This window comes from Melanerpes formicivorus, unplaced genomic scaffold (genome assembly GCF_026170545.1).
Source record: "Melanerpes formicivorus ecotype bairdi unplaced genomic scaffold, bMelFor1.0.p_v2 SCAF_76, whole genome shotgun sequence".
NCBI classification, from domain to species: domain Eukaryota; kingdom Metazoa; phylum Chordata; class Aves; order Piciformes; family Picidae; genus Melanerpes; species Melanerpes formicivorus.
This window is the reverse complement of record NW_027142428.1, coordinates 1,685,165-1,710,702: the sequence shown is the minus strand read 5'-3', so window position 1 is coordinate 1,710,702 and position 25,538 is coordinate 1,685,165. Positions and strand designations below refer to the sequence as shown.

The following is a 25,538-nucleotide window of genomic DNA, read 5'->3' as shown; positions in this document are numbered from 1 at the left end:
ACAAAGCTGTCTTCCAGGCTGCTAAAGTTCACTGAGATGAATTCCACCTTCAGGGCAGCTGGTGCAGCTCTGCACAGGAGATTTCTGATAGCAAAGGGCTTTTATGAAAAGGTCCAACAGAGGCTAAAAGCAGGGTCCAAGCTGTTTAATAGATAAGGAATGGTCACTGGAAAACTTACCAGAAGTGTTTCAGCTGGAGAAAGCATTCAGTGAGGGTTTGGTGCTGTGCCAGGTTCTCTGACTGGAGAGGTAAAGGTCAGGCTGTGTGGTGATCAGTGGTATTTTGGAAGCAGATTGGACTGGACCAGGAACAATCCCAATTATTTACCACAGTGACAGCCTGGAAACAATTTCCTAGAAGAAAGGCTTTGCTAGCCACACTTCTTTCTACTCTCTCCATAACAGTTTGAATAATATTCCTCCATTTAGCTGCAGAGTAAGGTGCTTGGCTCTGCCATCACAATTCACTCGAGAATGCTTGTGGGCAACCTCTGCATACAGCCCACCTCTGGAGGTTATCTCATGGCTTTGGGCTGGAGTGCTCTCTACTGCAAAGAACCAGCACAAAGTTCATCAAGAGATGGCCAGTACAGGCAGGGGGTAGCCTCTCTTGTAACACATTTCTAGCATCCTCGCTTCACCCAACAGTGAAAGAGCTTCTTCAGTTAAGCACGTTGAGGAGCCACACAGTGACATTCCCAGCCTGAAAGCGAGAGAGAGATGTGGAGAACACGAAGCGTAATTGTGGGTGGAGGTCAGGAGAAAATCAGTACCTTCGACTTGAAAAAATAATTTCACACACTAGCAAACAAAAATGAAATTTATAAAGGAGTTTATTGGATTGGTAAAATGTAATAAAAAAAGCATTTGTGATACTTCTTCTGCAAAGAAGGGGAGGAAAAAAAAAGGCATCTGGCGATTTTGCATATTTATTTTCCCTTACAAAACATTAGAAAAGCATAACTGAGAAAAAAAAAAAAAGGGATAACAACTGAAAGAGCAGAGCAAAGAGGAAAATACATCTCAATATAATTGGATAATGCATAATAAAAATACAGAAAACACATGCTTCAAACAGCTTTCACTCTCTTACTGTAAAAAGTCATTTTACGTGTTGAATAAAAAATATAGGCCGGTTGCTCTGAGAATTGCAGTTGAGAAGAGGTAACTATAGCTGAGAACAAAATATATATATCTATATATATTTATAAATATAGAAAATGTGTATATGCTGCATCTGTTCTCAGGAAAGAAAATAATGGAATAAATGGTTTTCAATTCATGCACACAAATTACCAGAGGGGGAAAAAAACAACTTCATCTATTACCTATTGGACCAATCCTGTAAGGCACTGACTGCATTTCCTGAGCGCCCTCAAAGCCTTATCAAAGTAGTTAAGGCAGGAGACAAATGGCCAGTGACAAGGGAGGCTGCTCAGAGTAGCAGCTCACAGGAGATACACTCAACAACTCACGGGATTCAGAAAAACTCCAATGGCAGCAGGATTGAGCCCCTCACAGACTTGGGTAGTGCTTATGCTCAGCAATGAGTAAAAGCTCTGACGGATAGAAGACCAGTTCTAAAAGCTCAAGTAATATTGCTTCATTAGGATCTGAGGGCATGGAGTGTGCAGCAGAAGGCATTCCTCATGTAGGGAACATCTGCTTGTGCTCCTTTCTTGCCCAGATACCTAGGCTAGTGATTCACATTTAAAAGGAAGATGCTTCCCCTACCACAGAGGGTCCCTGTCTGCTGGCGGAGGACAAGAAGTGTGGTTAATCACATTCCTCTCCCAACAAAAGTAACAATGCAAAACCTTCTCTATCTCAGGGGCTAGATCAACAGCTACCATAAAACTGAAATACCACCTCAAACCTGGTGTAGTCATCCAGTATGAATTACTGCACATCCAATCCATATTATCATCACCGGGGAACCCTGGAGCAGACAGGTCTACCATTGGTAGGGATAGGCCAAAGCACAGCAGCTACACAGGACAAATACATTTCTGGGAGCACCTCCTCCTTGCAGTTTGAAAGAGCTAAACCAATCTCCCAGCCCTCAAGAGGTTCGCCATGGGGCATTTAGCCAAGAGGAGTCCTTCTGGAATGACCCATATGTGCTTAGACCCCCATAGATCAGCCCACAGGCAAAGCCAGTGTGAGAGATTAGGTTCTGAAACAAACCTCTGCCGTTTGTTTTGAGCTAGAGTGTTGTTACCCAAACTGCTGGAGTAATACTCCTGGTCTCTCAGTTGGCTAACTGGAGGGAAGGCACTGGAGGCTGCCATTCAGTCTCTCTGGTGGTCCAAAACACAGGCTGTGCATGGGAAAATATAGGACTCTTAAAGAAGTTGAAGTCTCAGTAAGGCAGACCCTGTCTAGCAAGATCACGAGAAAGTCAAACCATAACTTTTCTCTGCCCATACCTCTACCATTCCCCCCTCTCCAGAGGGACAGCAGAAGAGGTCACAGTGGTACAGTACTGAGCATCAAAAACTTTCCCTTTTCTGCATTGCCAATTAAACCTTGCATTTCCTCTCTGACCACAGCAGGGAAAAGTTTCCTAAAATAGGTTTGGGGGATTGACAGCGAGAGCAAGTCAGCCTTTTTAATACAGTAGCACCACTCAAACACCCAGGCCTTGGTTCACCTTCAAATGTTCTCTTTTAAAATTATATAAAACAATGAATAATGGAGAGGAAATAAGAGATAAAATTAAGTGAACAGCATCTCCAGATGCAAAGGACTCTAGAGTTCTGATAAAACAGAGACACTTGAGGAGACATGCCCAAGTATCTCCACTACTGAAGAGTTGTCTACCAGACAATGAGGTGTGTTAAGCAAGATGACAAGCAGTGCTGATGGGATAAGCCTTTGCTTTGCTTATCCCAATGGAAGCTCAAAAGTAACCTCTTGTTTTTCCTCTACATCATTCTCCTACCTTCCACCCCTGCTTGGCACTAGGTCTACTTCCCTGCTGCCCATCAAGGAGCACTGCAGGTCTCTGAAAAGGCACACAGTGAAGAAAGTGGAACAGACTGTTGGTAAAGGCAGCTCTGTGAATAGCCTGCTCTTCACCTTGCTGGTTCTTCTGCTTAGATCCTTGTCAGGTGCTTAGCTGCTTAGGCACATTAGCAATACCACTTTTTATGTGGAGAAAGGAAAGACCATGGGGAAAATACAGAAAATGTCCACTTGCCAAACCAAAATGGGCTTCCAACACACACAGAGCTGTCAGTAAAGCACTGGCAGATGGAAAAACGTGCTCCAGCTCTGTATTTTCAACGGGTACCATCTTAACACAGTTGAAACGCAAACCACAACCCCCAGCTGTGCGTTTCAGTGCAAACTGCTCTCATCTCAAACAGCCCTGAATGAAACATTAGCACAAAGGCAGCCTAATTGGAACAGGATCTTCTCCTCCCTGCCTGCAAATCCTAATCATTGCACACAATCCCACAGCTCATGGCAGAGAGAAGACACCTGTTCCTGGCAAAATACTTGTACTGGGAAGGCTGGATCAAGCTCTAGGCTGGACGTAGACTCACCATGGGGAACAGCTCTGCTTATGGAGAGGATGAGGTGGACCTTGCTCCATTAACAGGCCTTCCTCACTCCCATGTTGCAGCAGTGTGGCAAGCTGCAGCTGGAGCAGATGTTTGCAGAGGAGGTGCTGGGTTCTGGCTCTAGTTTATAGAACACTTCAGAGGGTAGTGTTTCCCTCCTTTGCCTTCCCCAAGCAAGAAAATAAAAGCAACAAGAAACTACCCTGAATGGCCATCTTCCTTTCAATTTGGAATCTAAGCACTTTCACAGCTGAAGGCACTCCTATTCCAAATTCATATTTGGAAATTCTCCCTATATCAAAACTGAAGAACATTCTGTCTGCATTTTTGGTCCTAAACTCTAGGTGAGCTTTCCTAGACAGAGATCCTACCTGTAATTGAGTGCAGAGACCAGAGCAAGACTGGGATACAACAAACAAGTAAAATTAGTGACACCACGAAGAAGTACATGGTCCTGACTATCAGATATGCTGAACAAGCCAAGCTTCTATGGAACAAAATTATTGTGAGATGTAGGAACAGCCACTAAAAAAGTAATCAGAGTAACTATGCCCTTTCATTTTTGGGACATTTATTACCTTCACCTCTCTCTTCTCACAGCTGGAAAGGGGCAGGCCAGGGTTTTTTGGGGGGTTGTTGTTTTCCTATTCAAGCTGGTTTTGGTCTCTGTGCTGTCACGCTACTGGCACAGGCCTGCAGAGACAGGACTTCCTGCACTTCAGGAGAATCTTGAAGTGGGGCTATTTTTTTAAACATCAAACTATTCCTGTTCACTGTGCTCTCTGCTTCCAAAAATAAAACAAGCATCCACATCTTTAAACAAGTGGATGGACTCTTTAAAGTTTCATAACAGTGTTTTAAACCTGGGGTAGGAGGGGTGGGAACAGCTAGAGATTTTCCTGATCATGGGAGATAATGAAATCAGGGTTTCTGGATATGAAATGCTGGGTAAAAACAAATCAAGCGGTCCTGCTCTGCCAGCCAGCCCCTGTGAGAAAGACAGTGAGAAAGGGTTTGCTTTTTCAGTGATGAACTAAATGAAAGGAGGAGCAATACACAGAAAGGAAGAGGGCAGACAGGTACACAGCACAGAAATGACTTGCCTGGAGCAACCACACAAGCAGGCAGAAAGAAGGAAAATATAACCTGTCTCCACATTCCCTTAGCCCCGTTCCCAAAACTCGTTTGGGAATGAATTGAGGGAAGGGGAGGAGGAAGCAGCAATTTGAACACGGCAGATGCTCCAGTTTAAACCACATCTTCCCAAAGAGGAACCAAGGGTGGGGGCAGGGGAGATGGCTATTATTAATGTCCTTCCGTATATAGCAAAGCAGACATCCTGCATAATGGCAACACAATACATCAATAATAGCCCAAGAATAGCTTCCTACCATTTTTTTTTTTCCCCTCCCCTGACAGTTAGCAACATAAAGAGAAAAATCAAGCTGCTGAGATAAATAGCTGAGTCTCCACCCCCACCTCAAATTGCCTTGGCATATTTTAAGAGATAAATGGTTCTATGAGAAATTTAAATAGCTTTCTCTTTTCTTTTTTGGCAGCTGCAGGAACTGGGTCAGGTGTAGAAATTATTAATTTCGAAGCCTGAAAACCCAATGTTTGAAACCAAGGGTTTGTTGCTTGGTTTTTTGGTTTTTTTTCCCCTCCTTTTCAAGCATCAACTTTCTTAGAAGTAGAGTGACAAAAAAAATTTAAAAAAGAATTGATTTTTTTTCTCCTTTTTTTTTTTTTTTAAACAGAAGTCAGACCAAAAAAAAAAAATAATTAAATAACAGGGCAAGCTGCAGAAAAGGGACAATTTGCATAACAGTTTAATGGACATTGTAAGTGTCTCCAGTGGATTGTTAATTAGTTTGGGTTTGTGTTTGGCTTTTCTTTTTGCATGAAGTATACTATTTGCACGACGGCTTTTGTTCCTCGTGATCAAACATAACGCTGGAAGTACGCCTTGAGGAAAGAGACTGAAGGGCATCATTCTGTAGTTCTACCCTAACTCCAAGTGGGCGTTCATGAAGAGGCAAGAGATGACTGCCAGAGTGACCAGCAACGAATGCTTTCACAAGGAGCTCCTTTATTTGTTGCCAGGTCTCAGGAGTGACACCCCAGTGAACTAATCTGCTTAAGGCTGCGCTTGCTGGCGCTCAGAGCTGGTGAGCTGGTACCGAAACACGTGTAAATCTCTGCCTCTCCCCTTCCGCTCAAGTTACTCTTCTTTTACTCAGTGATACAAGGATTTCCAGCCAAGCTTCTCTGCCTGATGCCAAAAGCCATCTCCCTTCTCACACCATATATGGAAGTATCTCTTTACAACCATAAACCTCTGAATTTTACAGAAAAGAAAGGTCAAATCCTGTAGAAACTGCTCTGAGTGCAAAGAAATGCTAACATACAAACTCCCTCACAGGATAGTACACCAGTTAAGACCTGTAAAAGGTTCAAATTCCCAGTCCTACAAAGACTCCAAGATCTTGAAAGATACCCAGTTGGCATGCAGCCTATTCCCTCTGCTGCATGGCTGGTAAAATCCCCCTGTTGCTTGTGTTCTGTTCCATGTCCCAAATCAGGCAGATACCTGAGAAGGAAGAGAACTCCCTCATTTAGACTTGCTGCACCTCCACAGCGCTCACAGCTTGTGCTCTACTTCCCTTAGTGACCAATCAAAAATTTAAAAGGTGACAAAGACACAGATGTAAATAGAACTACAGTGCCTAGAAAGTCAGAGCACAGATAGGATCAGAAGACAGACTGTAATTACAGGCCCTGCTACTTATTACATAGGCCAGTTGTGCTACATGAGCCTTCAGTGGAAACTTCCTGTGTAATTAATAAAGGAGAAACAGAATACTTTTGCAATCACTTTTCTAGCTTTCACTGTGGGGGTCCAATCCTGCCATCCTGGATTAGCTCTAATCATAGACAATCTTACACTGCATAAACTGAAGGCATCTGTTCTGCAAGACTGGAAAAAAACAACCCACCCCAAACAACAAAACCAACAAAATAAAGAAGAAAAAAAGGGACAAAACCCCCATTGCAAACCTACACCATGCAATCAAGAAGGAAAGGAAACTGATCCTGAAAACCCCCACTCAGATTGTAACCTGACAATGTTTTCAAGGCATCTGGCAAAAAGAAAGAAGAACACTATTTGAAATCCTACTTCTGTGAGGACTACGTAGAGAGGGGGAAGGTGAGTTTGAAAAGGCTGCAATATTTGTAAGCCAAAGCCTGAAAGTTCCACCTTTTGCATAGGAGCATGAGATGCCCTTGGCTCAAGCCAGGGCAGTCCTGAGAATGAATACCAGGCAGCGGTTCAACGGCGACTGGTAGGACAAAGTCAGGGCTGTGTGTGCAGCCCTGCACGCCACGGCACGTTCCGTGGGAAGCCAAGGGTAAGGCAAACGAGAGACCTACTAATACAGTAAAGCAGCTTCATGTTTGCTGCCCATAACTGATCCTCCTCATCTACAGCTTCAATCAGATTTTCAACAGCATGAGCAATAAGGCATCCCCGAGGGAGCATTTCTCCTAAAAGCGCTTCTCTTACTGCTGAAACTCTTACCAGAGAGGGATATCCAAAGAAGGGAAAACTGCTGTGTGGCATCTGAGATGCACTGAATGGCACTTGGCTTTGCTTCTGCACTCAGGATCTTGCCCCCTCTATTCTCAAATCCCCACCTTTGCAGAAAGAGCTCAGCCAGGCCTGACCACTAGGCTAATTCCAGCCTGCACCATGAACAGCAGGTACAGAAAGAGGCTGGATTTGCCCAGCTGTCCTAAAGAAGGGAGCAATCCAGCAATCAGGAGTTATGATGCTCAGCTGTGCCTTTGCCACATCCATCTGCCTGCTGCAGAGTTCCAGTAAAAACCATGAAAGACTTCAGGACAAGCACTGGGCATACAAATGGGATCAAAATGGTCCTGAAATTCAGAAACAAAAGGCACTTTGGAACAAAACTGGCACAGCCACAATCCCCTCAACGTTTGCGTAAGATAGAAAGAAAAATCCCTAGAACTTATTTATCAAAAGCCATTTAATGCAAATTTTTCCTTCTGAATATTTAAAACATGGTGAATATTAAACTTCAGAGATCCTTACTACGTTCCAAAGCCCCATGGACCTTTGAAATGCTTGCTCATCAATATGCAACATCTAATCTTGTCAAAAATGAAAGAAGGAGATAAAAAAAGGGGGGGGGGGGGGGGAAGAAGGGGAAAAAGAAAAGCTATCCATCCTCTGCACATAAAGGTTACAGTAAGAATCCCAAGGAAAAAAAACATGAATTTCCAGCATCTTATGCAATAGGTTAAATTTACTTTGGTCGGGAAAGTTTCACTTTCTGCAAGAGGGAAAGTGCCTGTACATGCATTGCTGCTGAAAACTTCTGAAGTGTGAGGCTGAAACTGTGTAGCTGGATTACAGTAAGTAGTTTATTAAAAAAAAGCCAAGGATTGTGGCTTTGCATCCTGTTCCAGTCCACTGTAGTCTCAGGATCCCCTCTCCAAAGGCCAGCAGACAGTGCGCCACCTAAAAATCCATTCTGGTCCAAGATGCTGTGGTTGAACTAGCTTTGCTTGTTTATAAAGTTTAGTGTTTCGTATCGCTTGCATCTGACCTTCAGCAGAAAGAAAAGCTCAGTTAAATTGTGCAAATATGTACCAAATGGGAGCAAGGGAAAGCAGCCAAAAGTGCTGCATGAGCTTTTGCAGAGCTGCAGCCTTTTAGGAGCACCAGTGAGATGAACTGGATGAGTGGCCAGATTGATTTAGGCTCCAGGCAGGAGCTTAAACCACCATGACATCCAAATTCACAAAGAAAATGTTCTGTTGCTGCAACCCCAAATTTCCTGCACATGAAAACACTATTTTCTTTCATCTTTAGGAGATGCTCATTCTGTAATCCGACATTTAAAAATGAACAAACAAACAGGAGTCAGCTGACAAAGGATTCTTGCTGGTGAATGGAAGTAGGTCACTCCGAGTATTTTGCCTTTACAATCTGGCTTAACATTAGTGTTGTACACAAAGCAGTAACAAAACTGCAGTGGAGACAGGGAAAGAGTCTAATTTTTGTCTTTTCTATGAAAATTAGCGTTAACATTCTGCATTAATGTGCAATGCCACCCCAGTACTCAATATCTGGTTAATTAAAAAACAACCACCACCCAAAACCAAACAAAAACCCAACACAAAGCGAACCACACAGTAAATTAAACAACAACAAAAAAAACCCTTTACTGGTCAGCCTGCATTTAAAGACATCTAAGTATGAGTAATCAGGCAGAGAGGAATTTTCCTGAAGAAACATAAAAGAAATGAAAGCTGCACGTACAAGAACAAATAAAATCTCCTGTCTCTCACGAATGCAAATTGTGGCTGACCTGGTACAAAAAAAAATCTTAAAGGAATAAAACTGGAGGGGAAAAAACCAAAAACTAAAAGAGGAAAAAAAAAATGAATAAATTCATTTTTGGAGGAAAAAAATAATTTTAAACCAAAGGAAAAAAAACCAAAACAACCAACAAACCAACCCCAAAGCCTATCCTTCAAACAAATTTCTTCATGATAAATCCCTGCAATCATGTGGTTCTAAATTACATGGTTAAATATGACTGCAAAAGTACTGCACAATTTCATAATCATTTTAAAAGCAAGAATTATAACCATTTTCTTTGATAGCCATGTGGCAGGCCACCGATACAATGGATGGACAAAAGTACTCGATTAAAGATCTGGAGAAGTTTTTCCAACTGCTAGCTAAGATTCACAATACCTCTGTGAAGTCAGTTCCTGACTGCAGAGAGGAGTGCACGTGGAGCAAATGGAAAGAGCAGGTAAGAGACCTGCTTGCAGACAGAGGGAGACAGGCAAAAAAATAGAGACATCCCAAGTGTCATGTTCCTGTTGAGGGACTCTGACCTCTGGAAATGTAAAGGTAATACCATCACCTGAGGCTTCTGTTTCTTTCCTCATTTTCTAAAAGATGTGAACAAACAACAAAAATAAAAAGAAGTTTGAACTGAATGCTTTTGATACCTGTGATTGACCCCATTGCTTCCCCGTGTCACGGGAAGCCAAAGAGACCGGGAACAAGTAGCCGGGACTAAAGGCCAGGGAGGTATAAGTAGCAGTGCTCAATATTGCAGCCCCACAACCACCTTAACAGGTGTAAGAGCAGTCTGCAAGTGTTTGAACTTAGCTTTTCAGATCACGGCAGAGAATCTCCAGGTTGAAATGAGAGCTCCACTAGGACCTCAAGGTCCTATACAAAACCTACAGAGGTTATGGCTTTTCTCAGATTTTCAGATGCTAGGTGAATGTTACAATTTCACAAGTTCTAAGTCTACTCCCTCACGCTCCAAATGCCAGTTAGGCATCAGACTACTGCACATTCAAACTGGAAATGTTGAGGAAGCCAGGTAGCATTTCCCAAAACATTTCAGGAGCCATGCCATCACTAAGGCAAGAAGGATACACGGAGATTAAGTTGACCCAGAATCTCTTGATCTTCATGGCAGCTGCCATAATGAGCTTATATTCTTCAGTAATTTCAGGGAACAAAACCCCAAACAAACAAATAAGAAAATTGCCATCGCCACAGCAAAAAGACCCTGGCACTCCCCACAGCCATGCCTTTAAGATGGGATGGAAAAAACGAGCATGGCAGAAGTCAGGCTGCTATTTTAAGCAGAGTCACGTTATTCAGATTGTTCTAATAAAGGAAACACTGACTTGAAAATTAACACAACTAGTTAAAAAGGGGGGGGGGGGGGGAAAGAATATGTTGTGAAAAGCTTTTTTTCTTTCTTTTTTCTCTTTTTTTTTTCATTTCATCAGCTCCACTCTTGAACCACTGCCCATGAACACATGGGCTTGGTTTTAAATAGAATTCTTTATCCAAATGAGTTTTCAAAATCGTTACACACAAAAAACCCCTTCATTTACTAGCAGTAGAAACCCAAGAACTACTACAAAAAAAAAAAATCTGAGAAAGGAGAGCTGGTTCCTTTTGAGAGATGAAAATATTTGTTAACAATTCTGAAATTCATTTAGATAAAAACATTCAGTATGGTTTAAATTACAAGAGCAACACCACCTCCCTCCCCTCCCCTCCTCCCCCCCGCCACGTTGTGAATAATATTGAAGAAGAAAACCCCACCTCATTAAAAAAAGTCCCTTCTGACACCACATAATGTAGAAATTGTGACCAGCTCTAACTGGAAGCAGTGTTCTCACAAGTCTCTCTTACTTGGCACTTTACTAACTTCCAGACAGTACCTAGTAGTTCCTGCTATCCTTTGGCAACAAGCCCTGAATTACTATCAGTAGCGTTTTCTGGTGGGAATTTCACCACAGCGAGATTCTTCAGCACATCTCTCTGATAGCCCTGGCTTGAAGTACTGAAGCTTATATAAGGTGTAGCCAACCCCACTGGGTGACTGAACAGCAAAATCAGCATGATGAAATGACTGCAAGAACCAGGCATCAACAGAAAACTGGTACAAACTCAAATCCTTTCTGAGCCATTCAGCTGAACTACCAGGTGTCCAACATTTATCTCTGATGCTGAAGGAAGGCAAAGGCACAACATTGTCTCTCCAGGACTTTCTTGGGCCCTGTTATCTCTCATCTGCTGGAGTTCCTCAAAATCGAAAGGAACCAGCATTTCTCAAACCTAAGCTAGCCTTGGCTGACTGTGGCGAGGCAGCAGCCATTGCAGGTCCAAAGAGATTTCAGTGTGACTTGTTGCTTATTCCTATCAACAACCACCATTTCTCTAGATGACAATTTTCTTCTCATTCTTCTCAAGTACGTTTTGCTGATAGGCAGAAACTCAAGTTAAGGCCTGTATCTCATGACAGCACTCATCCTGATGGCATGAGTGAGACTATAAGGTAGAATACACTATGATAAACACTTTGGTACACCCACATCTATTGATTAAGTCATTATCCAAGTGTTTTGCAACTGTGATAAAACATTTAAGGATTACAACATTCAAAAAAGCCACCCCAAACCAAATTAAAGGTGCATTATCTGACAGGCTAAGGCAACAGAGTTGCTTTCTGATTTGAAAAGCAACGTTCAGGCAACGATTAAAATAAGCGAGCACAAAACTATCACACTAACGAAACACTAGTGTTAGCCTTGGGGGCATGCTCATGGATTGGGCTGTAACTGAGGCAACCCAATCTGCTGGAGAAAGTTTAAGTAAGTTTCAAAGCCATGGTTCAAAGATACAGCAAAACTGGCTGTAGGGCTACTTGTGACATATGGGAACTGTCACAGCCACCCAAACCAAAGTGCTGATCTTGTAATATCTCATCTTCCTGATGTCCAAATGTCTCGCTGGATCCGCCACTGGGTGCCCTCCTGCAGTTGGCATAAGGGCAACATTGGAGCCATTTCATCTGTTCTGGGAAATCTGACAGAAATCTGACTGAATCCACATCCTACCCAGATCAAATCTGTATGACTGGTACTAATGACTGTAGACCCATAGCTTATGTCATACCATGCAATAGCTTTAAGCCTATGCTTAAACAAACCCCAGAGGCTTAAATATTTTGCTAAATTAGAACCTGACCCTGGACCCTCCTGGACCACATCTGGCCACACAAATCATGGGATCAGGCCCTACTTGCCAGAAAATGGTAAGAAAGCCAAAGCAACATAAGCAGAAACTGCAAACTTCAACAGAAATGTCTGTGTGATCTTCCCTGTCTTTCCAAAAGGAACAGTTTGGACATTACCACAGCCACAGACATCATGAATTTTGATCAGGACTTAAGAAAAGCAAGGTCTCTTTGGCAAAAGGATTCCTTCTTTGGAACACCTAAAGCAGGCTATGTTATAAATATGTGATAAATATTATGATGAATCAATATCCCAGCGATTCTTGCAGTGCAATTGAGGTAAGTCCACCAGCATTTCCTAATTAAATCCTGAAGCATCAGAGGGGAGACTTCTATACACAGGTAGGTGATGAGAGCCTCTGGAATATATATATATATATTTATGCAATATCTTCCAAATGTATTTATAGCAATTTTAGAAGCCAAAACCACATGCAATACTGAAAATAGAGTGTCTTTGATGCTCAAACTTTCCAACAGACAGATGGCTTTGGTGTTTCAGGGGTGAAAGCAAAAGCATGATAATATCTTTGCCCAGATGCACCACTCTAGAAATTAGCCACAGTACCTCAAGTATCAACATTGTTTAATCTCTATCAAACACCTTCCATCCATGGGTTATTTAATTCTTGAAAGGTTTGGCTCTCACATCCCTGCATGCCAGCCCAACTCACCACAGCACCCTAGTAAGACAGAGGATTCAGATCTAGATCTCCTGGCCAGCCCTTAACTTTGAAAAGGGCTAGAATCCCAAACCTGCAGACCAATAACTTTTTTCTGGAAAGAGAAGACAGAACTCTAAAAACCAGTACTTTGGGCAAATCTGTGATTCCCATACCATCCCTGGGAAGCTGGAAATAAAGCCTCTCATGTACAAGGCAGGAGATAAGAAGCCATATGACTTGGTCCAAGTCCAGCCTATGGCAGGGCCATAAAAAGTCTATAAAAGGCTCTGGACTTCAGTCCTTTTTATGCCACATTCTACTTGAAGGGCCAACAGCTCATTTCTATCAACCCAGTGTTATTCAGGAGAGTCTCATCAGCCACTTAATTTAAGACTAGTAAGAATAAGGAAGATCACAGCCTGATGAATGACTTATTCTACACCTGAATGGATCATGTCCTCCCTTGTGCTTGCAGAGATGTAAAATCTTCTGCAGGGATACAATGGTGTCAGCAATCCCAGCTCTGACCTCCCATGTTTTTGTAGGGTTAGTTCAAACTGGATTTGCTCAGATATTTTTTAGTTTGGTTTTGTTTTGGGATTTTTTGGGTTTTTTTAGCTGGTGGTGGTGCAGACTGCATGTAAAGCAGCAAGTTCAGAAGTACCTTATGTGCCATGGTTTGGGAGTCTAGGTGGAACCTGGCAGAAGTCATGGTGCAAAAAAAACCTGTTTGCATCTGAGGCAGCAAACTTCTTGAAGGCCAGGGTAGAAAACTGGTATAGCAAGGCAAACTTCAGCACAGCCACTATAATGGAGAATGACTTCTTTTGCTTAATGATGCCACTCTTCTACAAAGACAGATTCATTCTGAGCTGTGAATTTTGGGAAACTTCCCTGACAGTGGTGGAGTGCCAACATATAAACTGTGTTAAGAACAGGGGCTTCAGACTGGTATTTCTGTATGTGAGTTTACTCTATACAGTTAAAGCTATTAAATTTCAGAGTGCTCTTCCATAAAGGTTAGTGTTAAACTGAAAGAAAATGCACCCTTTGCAGGAGCTGCAGTGAGCATCTCAATTTTTCCTCTTGGTTGCTTCTTGGTCTAAGCTCACCTAACCTTTCAGCATTAGTGGGTATAATTTCATCAGGCTTCTTTGACAGAGAATAAAGATGAAAGCACCACATTCTTACTGTTTTTCAGTAGGCACATGAAAAAAATTCTTGTAACTTACTCTTCCAAAGTGCTAGCTTGTCACTGATATGGTCAATCAGCCTGCAACTTTCACTTCTGCTCTTAATTTGTTAAGTGCAAAGGAAGGTATTTTGTTTGATTAGATCTGCAAATAAGATATTAATGCGAATTCGGTGATATGAAAATTACTCCCTCAGTGTGTAATTTGCACCTTAGTTATTATGGGTTTCATGAACAAGAATATTATAGCTGCTCTGAGTGCTGTGAATTTTTAATTTTGTAAAAGTTGGTGGGTTTTTTTTTTCATTAACCAAAGTCACAAAACCTCACTTACACGAGACAAAATGTGTCCAGCTTTTATCGTCTGCCTTGCCATATGTATTAATTCTGGACCAAAGATGAAAATGCTGCTACTGGTCCAGCATTCTTTTGCAATGACATTTCACCAGACAGAGGATATAAGCAGCAGGGATGAAAATAAAAAAGGGGAAAAAAAAAACCCCAGAAAACCCAACCCATGTTTACTTTTTGGAATGGCATAGAGAAGAGTTTAATACCTTTCTTAAGATAGAAGACTGAACAACAGCATGTACTTAGGAGGAACCTTTTTGCTGTTGTTGAAATAAGATCCTTAATTTTTTTAATGAGAACTCCAGATGATGTATATTAGCATCAGAGAAAAGTATATCCCAAGGCCAGATTCAATTCCTGTTACAGTTGAAGGAAAATCCTCCAATTGCAATAAACAGGAGACAGAACAAGACCTCTATTGCTTAAATGTTTACCCAGAAACCAACACTGCCAGTGGTCCCACTATAATGGGGTGTATGAGATGGTGGCATAAGAATTTTTTGACCATCACTTTGCCCTGCAGTTCCATGTACTGTATTGGGACTTTTTTTAACCACTGGGATTAAAAAAATGTGTTTCCAGCTCCACATCCCTAAAAGACCTCCTCAACAGATGTAATTGGCTTATACCTCTGATAAATCAAAAGCACATTGTGATGACTGTGTGTAGTGTATAGTGTGTGCAGGCTCACATCTCTCTGTGATTGCTCATACATAGTGAATTGGAAGCATCACTACTGAATAAATTTATGCAATAGCAAAATACAATTTCATAAGAATAAAAACCCTATTGAACTGGAAGGAAATGGAGAGAAGCAAGGGCCTAAAAAAAAGGATAAAGATAACGAATCTGTGTCCCGACAATACAATGTCACACCTACACTCTTAGCTGCAGTTCACCTGAAATTGTATTGCTTGTGTTGTCATGAATGCTGGGTCTGCTCTCACACCTTCTATGGCAGTGGAGCTACTTCTGCTGGTGATATAGATCCTGTTAAAGTCAAAGAGAAGCTACCCATGACTTCAGTGAGAGCTGCTCAGGTTCTACGAATAACCTGGGAGAAGGAACTAGCTCAGCTTGCAAATTATTCCTTCATGTTCTTCCTCATAGGAAGGAATCAAATGCAGAAATATAGTTAGGACCATGTTCAGACCTCCTTGTACTGACAGACAGGTAACTTAGATGCTGTGACCACTTATTTCTGTCAGCTCGAGAAACAGCAAGCGGTCTTACTCACTTGCTGCCCCCCCTGAAAAGTCACGTCTAAACTAGGTGCCTGTCATGGGCAATCTGAACATGGCCTCCTGAATGGCCCTTCTTGTTCCAAGGCCTTCCAGTTCTACTTCTTTTTGTTTTACTTTCTTTTTTTTTTACTTTTTTTTTTTTTAAACAGAGATTCAGACCCTAGAATGGAAAGAAATCATGCAAAGCTTGTGCAATATGCCCCAGCAAGCATCCTGGGGAGGGTCACAGTTGATACTCAGAGATCAGTGCTGGCCTTCGCAGTCAGAGCCTGGATCCGAGCAGAGTTGCAGGTCTTGCAAAGGATGTGCCCATCCAGAGGATAACAGCCCTGATTGTCCCCTTCAGACAGAAGGCCACCACAGTCCTAGAAAAGATGCAAACAGAAAGAGCAAAGTAAATAAGAAAGAAAAACAAGATTAAGCAAAGAATCTATTACTCAAAGAAACTCCCTCCTCTCTCTCCACCTTGTAACAGGATCCAGCCTGAGTCAGCGTAAATCATGAAGCTGAGGTACTTGATGTCATTCACGATTAAGCCATTTGCTGATAAGAGACAATGCTGCAGAGAAGATGGGCTCCCAAGCTCTCTGCTGAATTTAATCCAATTGAAAATAAAAGGAGATTATTCTCTGCACATTTCTGAGGAAGGAAAGTTCTTCAGCATTGGCGAAAATATAAAACTTAAGCACATATTTATTAATGCAAAAAAGGATAAAAAAGAAGCATCAGTGGGAAGCAAGTTTGGTACCAATATCTGACTACTGGTAATCTCCTTTGGAAGAGTGAATACCACAAAGCTATAGCATCCATTCCAGGGATGGCAGCTAAGCAAGCTCTGTGCCTCTCTCCTCATACCAGAATTGTCACTGGCATTGGTACTGCAATTGGCCCAAAAGGTTGCAGCTAAATTGAGGATGTCACTGAGATGGGCACATGGGAACCTCAGTAAAAGGCCCAAAACCTGCTCCAGAGACCTCAGCCTCTAAGTATGTAAGGCTAAGCATATCTGCTAGGAATGCTGGGCATTTTCTGTCACTTGACCTGAGACTGGTGATGAAGCTGCAGTGAGGGGATTAGGACTTGCTTAAAGGCCAGGCCTCTTCATCACATCAAATCTGTTTGTTATATATACCTGGCAAACAAGTGGTGTAAAGAGAACTATCATTGCTGTTCCTTTCAAGATAGCTGAGGCACATGAAGATCAAGGCCAGGTGAACATCTCTCTCCTGTCCTCTCCACTGCATTTACTTCAGGCACTCAAGTGTGAAGCCTAGGGATCTCAGCAGCCAGCAGGACAATGTGCTGTATGACGAATTAGACTCCGCAAAATTTAGTGTAGGAGTGTCCCAGAGTCTTCAAAAAAATAGGCTGATGTGTATCCTGGAAGCCAAGGTCAGATTGAGAAGCAAACCAGGTGCCTCAAGTTTCAGCCTAGACCTTTAAGCTTTAGTTGATCCTTCTTTCCAGTGAAAGTTAACAGAATCTGCAACTGTGATAAGAAATACATTTGGTCTCATTTCCTTACCTTGCCATCTGGCTGATGTATTATCCAACAAGTAGCACTTGCATTGTAGAATACTCAAAGGTTGCCTACAGTTGTTCCCACATTTTAACTGCTCTAAAGTGATTTTTCTTCTCTTTCCTCAGATTCTTACCATCAAAATTATATGAAGTGCATAATAAAACTGAACAGGAAAGCAGCACAAAAAACATGGCACAAACCAAAAATGATCATGTTTATGTGGCTGTTAAAATTCAACCAGAGCCATATGTTGAGTTTCCTGTACAATCTTGCTCAAATTCTAGCATGCATCAGCTTTCATTTTAAGAACACAAACATGACCAACATTTGTGTTCGAGCTATCATTTATGAAGCTCTCAAATATTAAGCCCTAGTTACCTGAGTCATATTCTCTTGCTCTCCTAATGAACCTATTATAAACAAGGGATCTGATTTTCTTCTTGTTTGTGCTGATATAAATGAGAACAAATTCTGTGTGTGCTGAAGTCAATGAAGTAATTTGATTGCAGAGCAAGTGTTACAATAGGGTATGCCTGTTGTGTGTATAACATGAGGCAGTGACAAAATTAAGCCAACCTTTGCTTCCACCCTTCACATGATTAGAAGCCAACCTTTGCTTCCATCCCTCACGTGATTAGAATACCAACCTCACATCGGTAGCACTGCACGTGGAAGTCACGATCCAAGGCAACAATGCGTACAGTCTCCTCTTGTCCTGGGGCTGGCATGATGGGCTCCTTACACACAGAACACCTCGGGGCAAATTTCCTGAAGAAAGAAGAGATGATCCCAGTTATTATCAAGCTCAGAATGAAAGTTTTTTAACTGCCCCAGCAAGCCAGAAATGCGTACATTTGTATGAGCATGCATAGGCCCATGTACAGATCACAGCTCGCAGCTTTGAACAGCTGCCTCCTTGCAAAGACAGGAAGGAGCACTTAGGTCTTAAAGTGCAATTTCAGGCTTGCTGGATAAAGAGCATTTTGCAACTGTTAGGAAAGGACTTCAAGAATATCTGACAGGCAGCAAAGCATATTCTGCTTGCCCTAATTAACAGCTAAAGTGCCTGTTGAACGACCCATGATCATGTCATACAGGCACTGCTCAACCCTCAGGCTAACTCTAATGAAGTCCACACAAATCCTAAGGTTGGAAAGATAACCAGAAAGCATCTTTTGAAAAAAAAAATCAAAATATTAAAATTTGGAGATTGGAACAGGTCTTGAAAAAATCTTAATAGAGATGGTAAAAAGATTTGCCTTACACTAATTTTGTTGAGGTTTATCCCATCCTTTCAAAACTTCTGAGACATGTTACCCACTTATGCATTCTCCTGGCTGTTCTCACGCTCAAACAAGAAGCACCAGAGATAAAAACAGCTCTCAATTATCTATTAGTGGGCTGCCTGGGCTTAAAAAGGAAAAGGTTTGGGAGCAGAGTCCAATGGCATGAGATTGAACACATCCAAGTGCCAGGTTCTACACATTGGCCACAACAACCCCATGCAGTGCTACAGGCTGGGGTCAGAGTGGCTGGAGAGAGGCCAGGCAGAAAGGGACCTGGGGGGTACTGGTTGAGAGTAGGCTGAACATGAGCCAGCAGTGTGCCCAGGTGGCTAAGAAGGCCAATGGCATCCTGGCCTGTATCAGGAACAGTGTGGCCAGCAGGAGCAGGGAGATCATTCTGCCCCTATACTCAGCACTGGTTAGGCCACACCTTGAGTACTGTGTCCAGTTCTGGGCCCCTCAGTTTAGGAAAGATGCTGACTTGTTGGAACGTGTCCAGAGAAGGGCAACAAAGCTGGGGAGGGGTTTGTAACACAAGCCCTATGAGGAGAGGCTGAGGGAGCTGGGGTTGCTTAGTCTGGAGAAGAGGAGGCTCAGGGGAGACCTTACTGCTATCTACAACTACCTGAAAGGAGGTTGTAGACAGGTGGTGGTTGGTCTCTTCTCTCAGGTGGCCAGCACCAGAACAAGAGGACACAGTCTCAAACTGTGCCAGGGGAGGTTTAGGCTGGATGTTAGGAAGCAGTTCTTCACAGAGAGAGTGATTGGCCATTGGAATGGGCTGCCCAGGGAGGTGGTGGAGTCACCATCACTGGAGGTGTTTAGGAAGAGACTGGATGGGGTACTTGGTGCCATGGTTTAGTTGATTAGATGGTGTTGGGTGATGGGTTGGACTCAATGATCTCAAAGGTCTTTTCCAATCTGGTTAATTCTATTCTATCGATGCTCCCTTTTCTATACTCAGCCTGTGTCAGAGTTGTATAGTGACAATCACTGAGTGAAGGAACTGGCTTGGATCAGGGGTGAGCTCAGGGATCAAGAGGAGCATAGACCTTTCTTCTTCCCTTTATATTGCCCATCATCTGCCCTTCTGGTGAATTCGAACGTGTTCTGTGTTAGCTCTTATTTTGCTTCCCTTGGCTGCCCATGGGCAGTGACCAGCTTTGCGCCTAGGCAGGTGAGGATGCCTGAGAACCTTCAGCCTTTGGTGAATTATTATTGGCCATTTTGGTTCAAAACTTATGGGTACCAATTCCCTTGCTGCAAATACTGCTCACACAAAAAAAAAAAAAAGAGAGAGAATTTACTGCTGTGTAATAGGAGCTGAGGTTACGAGCCATGGAGTGACAGCGGGCAACGCTTATGAAAAACATCAGAACGTGAGGAGATCAAAGGCCCTTCTCTTCTGAAATGCCTAGGAAAGATTGACTCTGCCACCCAGCCTGTCACATGAACCACCTCAGAATTAACTAGCTTCTAAAAGAACGAAAAAAAAAAAAGCACCCAACACCAATCTATCTGTACTAGGAATAAAGAAAAATATTAATTTCACTGGCAGCAGATGAAAGATGTCTGTGTAGCTGCGATCTAGCAAAAAAAAAGAAGAATTAAACAGTGGCTATAGTGAAGGCTCTGAAAAATAACTTAAATGGATCATGATATGACCGGAGCTGTACTCACAGCTAATTGAATGCCGCTTCATGCTGGCACTTCCTTGAGCTCAAACGTGGCATTTAAAAAGACTTCAACATTCCTCTGTCCAGGCCACTGTGTGTAACTCATTGTGAGCTAAATATTAACTGCCAGGATTGAGAGACGACTTGTGTAGATCTCAGGGGATGTCGACATTGGGATAGAATCATAGAATGGTCTGGGTTGGAAGGGACCTCCAAAGGTCATCTAGTCCAACCCCTTCTGCAGTAAGTAGGAGCCTCCTCAACTAGATCAGGTGCTACTGCAAGGCCTAAGGTCAGGGGGTAGCTAAGCTAGAGTGTGAGCATCAGGTACAGTTTTGGTATCAAGAGGATGTACATGATGCAGAGTACTTGACCTCCATACTTGGAGGACATGCCATACCTAATCAATTAAAACTGGGCTGGTCGAAGTGCTGCTAAACACATAGTTGGCCAAAGACATTGCAAGTGTCACATTATGTCTCATGCTGTTCCCATCACCTTTCCCTCAATCTTTCACTCAAGGATTCTGTGTCCTTTTCTTGAACTGACAGCCTCCCACTTCCCACATGCAGAGCCCTGAGGTCTACGGGCAGTTGCCGCTGAAAGACTTCAGCATAGGACATCAGCTCTTGCTTCCAACATTTCTCCTGAAGGCATGTGAGCCCTTGGCCTGTGAGGCTTAGAGAAGGAGCAGCCTCCAAATCTGGTGCCTGAGTGATGTGCAAGCCTTCTGTTGGGCCTGTGCTCAGGACCAGATTTTACCTTACAGAACTGCTGGCACAGAAAAGCAAGACCACATGTCAGCTGCCAATTAACCCTGCCTAGCTGAGCTACAGGGAACATCCTCATAATGGATTTTAACATGCCAGTTGATTGTGACTGCTTCTCTTTCTGTCAAGTCAGGCTGCTTCTTTGAGCTTTCAGGCCCACACACTGATGTCACAAGGCTCTAATTATGTCTACCCTCTTAGAAATTAAGAGATAAATGGTTGAGATGTAAACTCCCATTTGTCAGTATTGATTTCCCCTTTTAATTGAGGGGTGTAATGTGTCTGTCTTTTCCATACAGGGGAAACATTTGTGCTCTGATTATATCTACCTGTCTTCCCTAGATTACTTGTGATGATGGGGGTGGTAGCACAGCAGTGACAGAAACTACTTTCAACTCTACCTTTCAACTTACTTTAAATAGCAGTTTCACTATTAATTATTACCAGGGCTGTATTTTTAGCAGCTTTAAGAAGCTAATTAGCAACCAGAAACAAAAGGAGCTGTGAGCATCCTGTGGCCACCTAAATCCCTCTAGCTGGTAAGCAAACACCTGCAGAGTGCAACAGTACAGGACCTCTCTTAATTGCTCAGTGGAAGGAGGAGTGAGACACTGATGAGGAGAAACATGCACATATTGAGTGCAGGGGAAGGCAGGGGGAGTGCAGAGCATTTAAAACAGAGGCACACAGAGGTTGTTCATAATTTCAGGTCTAAACAAAACAGGGATGAAACAGTGTCATCCCCATACCAATTAATCTTGCATGCCATGGTGCACCTGCTTGGAGCAGGAGAATTTTTAGAGACAGAAGAGAAAGACAATAAGCAAAGCCACTGACGGCAGTTCAGGCCATACTTATGGAAATCCTCGATGCAGTGGATGTTCCCACCGGCATCCACAGTGAAGGGGATGCCGTCCAGGCTGCGATGGCACATCACGCAGGTGAAGCAGTGGGGATGGTAGGCCTTCCCCGTGGCTCGGAGGATCCTTTCCATGATGGGCTTTGCGCAGACGCTGCATTGCTCCAGTGTGTTCTGCAAACAAAACATACACAGCAGATGTGAGCACCATCTCAGTAGGACATTTGCAAAGGTCAGCTGGGTTGGAGACTCCTTGGAAGCTTTCTTCTGATTTCTTCAAGACAAGTGCGGTACAGTCAACAAAGAGTATGTTAACAGCACAGGGCCTCAGTCAAGCCTTCAGTATAGTGTGAGAACACAAACCAGAACTTTCAGCACCTCTGATAAATGATCAGAGCTGGCTCATCAGGTGGGTGTATCTGAGACATTGCAGCTTCTGTAGCCAAGAGGATGTGAAGGACATTTGCAGCCTGCACTCCTAGGTTTTTGCCTCCACACTCTGCTGATTGGAGCCAAGCTCCACAGCATGCAGTGCAAAGCTGAAGCACAAACTCCTGGGGCTACACAAAGACCCCCTAACTGCTCTGCTAATACAGCTTTCATAAAGGATTTTTATCTGCCTTGTAAGCATATCTTGATCATCCTCTCCTACCATGGAGACTACTGTTGAGTCTAGGGAGAGACAAAACAGCATCCGCAGTGAAAGCGGTTCAGGATGACTTAAACTGCTCATTTATCCCTGGGCCATGATGCTTGAGATAACAACTGCGAAATGCTACCTCTAAGGCTATCATTATTGCTGCACAGGTTTCACATACTGGCCTACTCCTGGAGCATTGGAGCAAAAAATCCCCCACCTTTCAAGTGGGGTCCGTTAAGTGATTCATCCCCTTTCAATCCTCACTCACTCTTGCAGTTAATTATAGGAACACCAAGATAATTTTGCTTCAGATGGCTGTCTGTGAGCTATACCAGCTCTTCTGACATCAACTGTGAAACTTACTCTTTCAAACCAAGCACTTTAAAGACACAAGCCACAACTGCAGGGTGCAACTCACATAGACACAAACAATAAATCTGTGGCAATGATTTGGGTCATTTCACTGGGTTTTAGGAAAGCAAATTTCATCTATTACTCTTGCTTGATGCATCTAGAGTTATCAAATAATGTTATCAACCACTGCTTGAATCATGAGTGAGGTGGAATATCTGTGATTACAATATTGATTATTATTAAGTCAGACAAAACTAAGGAGGGGGAAAAAAAGGAGAGGGGGAAAAAAAAACCCCTAATGGGACAGAAATATAAAGAGCTGCTGGAAGGCAGATCATGTTGACAAACACAGGAAGGCTAAAGTTCTTTTGCTTCCTCATGCAATAAAATTCCCAGGAAAAGTAGTGCTTTGACTGACCACATTGTTATTGCTTCTTTGAGCCAATACTCTCAGGGGCAAGATCCAGCCCTTACATGTGCAGCCAAAAGTACTGTCAGGAGATGAAATCACCCAGGAGTTCGGAGGGGTTACTTTTACAGTCACATATATGCTAATTGCTGGCAAGATAGAAACATAGAAATACACAGCTTCATATCAGAAGATCAAAAGGGTTGGTTTTGGAAAGGTTTCTATGAAAAAATCCTGAATTTCAACCCGTAAGAGAACTGCCTCATATTTGTAAAGAGAGCACAGCCAGACTAGTGCCTTGTAATAATGGGCAGGAAAGAATTATTGCTGGCCTTGCTGTCTGGTTGCTGTCACCAACATCATCGTTACACAAGTGGCTGGTATGCCAGGAAAAGCAAGGCCAATAATTTTCTCCTTGGAGAAATAACCTGGCAAATTCACCATTTCGCTTTGCATAAGCAGATCACATCACCTCAGTCTATATCCATGCTTTTCTCTCTATTGCCAAGGAAGGAAGGCAGCATAGCAGCAGGTACCAATGGAAGACTGTGCCACTTGTAAGGCATCTGCTATGACACCTAGAGAATATGCACAGGTATGAAGTGTTTGCCTCACCAAGTCGCTGCTTGCTTCATTTCCAACAGCTGCCAACAACAGAGGCCAAAGTATGAGAACAGGGCAAGCAAAACAAAACAATTCCTTAAGACACGCTTCCAGCCTCCAGCAATTTCAGCTTATGGACTTCCTGAGCAAGAACTTGGCTTCTCCACACTTAGCCTCAAGTGGATGTTTCTCCCATGAATTTGCCTGATCACTTTTTGAATTCTGCTAAACACTGAGCACCCAGCAGGGCTTGCCTACACAATGGGAGCTGATCTGCTGAGCAGTTCCACTGGGCTGCTACTGCAGCTGACATAACAGCACTTCAGAGAGCAAAACAGAGCACGGCTTGCTTAGTGCTGTGAACAGGGCAGAAACTGCAGCTGCAATGCTCACTGCAAAGGGATTTATCAGCAAACAGCGTGGCCTGGAAATGCTCACACCAAGGATCTAAGGTAACTCCTACTCAAATGGTTCAGACACACAAGCTATCGGGACAATCATCTTGTCTGACGTCTCATGTTAATGCTGACTTTGATGGGAGTTTTGCAGTGACCAGAACAGCAGATAATCATGCATCTGGATTATGCTTTCACAAAACACACGCCTTCTGCTCCCAAATCTCAGCTCAGGCACACTCTTTGACATTTTTGCAGCTAAGTAAGACAAGCATTTAAAATTAACCAGCTCCTGATTAAGCCTTCTATGCACCCTGAAAATCAGACCTGAGAAATTTATTCTTTTCATCCTTCCAAGTCTGTACCAGTGAGGAAAAACAAAGTCATTAGTTTCAGACTCCAGCTCACTCCCTGTCTGGGAGTATATTTGCTTAAGCTTCTTTCCTTACTGGAACCCTGGCTCAAACCCTTCTCTTCAAGGTGTTACCAGAAGATGCCAAAGGGAAAGCTTCCTTGATTCACACCCATTTGACATCAGGTTGCTGAAAGGCAGGATTTGGCCTGTGGAGCTAACAGGGTTTTCTTTGATTCTCTAATCAGGTTATCCCATATGCCTAAGTGCTGCCCCAGCAGCTAACAACCTGCACAAAGGTATTTCTGCACATTATGGGAATAGCATCCCTGTAGGATTATAAGTTTGGCTTTTTGATTTTGCCTTCTTTCACAGTTTAGCTATCTCTCCTAGCACCTTCTGGAGCTTTCAGACCTTTAGAAAGCCAAACAAGATGAAGGAAAAAAACTAACAGACTTTATTGTTTTTTTTAATGTGTATTTTTTTCCAAGCTGCCATTGCCAGCCCTCTTTGTAATCAACAGGTAGAACTGTGTACATGTAATGAGCTCCATGGAGGGCCAAAGCAAGGCAGAGAGAAGAAAGGGAAGAACCAGCTAGGAAACATTAGACCTAGGGGCTGTGGTCAAATTAATTTCATAAGAACATGAACCACAAATGCAGCATAGGCTTGAGAGGACAGTTTACCATCCTTGCCCCATATTCTTGGCTAACAGGCAGGGAGTGCCCTTCTTTTTTAGAAACACTTGTGCCTCTGGATTCAACTAATTTTTATGGTTTGAAAAGGATGAGGAAAGAACTACCCATTTCTAAGTGGAAGGTTGACCCAATGTTACAGGCTGAATCTAAGTCCACATCCCTTGAGGGCACAACTGATTATCCATGGTAAAGAAAAGGAACCTCACCTGGGGAGAATAATGCACCCTAACACTAGGGAAAATAATCCCCTAGCAAAGATACAGGGGAGAAAAGAAAAACAAGGAGAGAACTGAAATGAC

The 25,538-nt window shown here is 42.9% G+C and overlaps 1 protein-coding gene across 3 annotated transcripts in view; it reads right to left on the bottom strand.

The window, feature by feature from the left end:
- Positions 1-815: 815 nt before the first annotated feature.
- The window catches only part of LPP (LIM domain containing preferred translocation partner in lipoma), a 361,386-nt gene continuing 336,663 nt past the window's right edge, over positions 816-25,538 (bottom strand). For all 3 annotated transcript variants that reach the window (XM_068164007.1, XM_068164009.1, XM_068164008.1), the window contains 3 exons: positions 21,784-21,962; positions 17,845-17,965; positions 816-16,040 (listed from right to left, as the gene is read on the bottom strand). In XM_068164007.1, the coding sequence (XP_068020108.1) occupies positions 15,912-16,040; positions 17,845-17,965; positions 21,784-21,962 (429 nt within the window). In that variant the 3' untranslated portion in view covers positions 816-15,911. The remainder of the gene's footprint in view (positions 16,041-17,844; positions 17,966-21,783; positions 21,963-25,538) is intronic.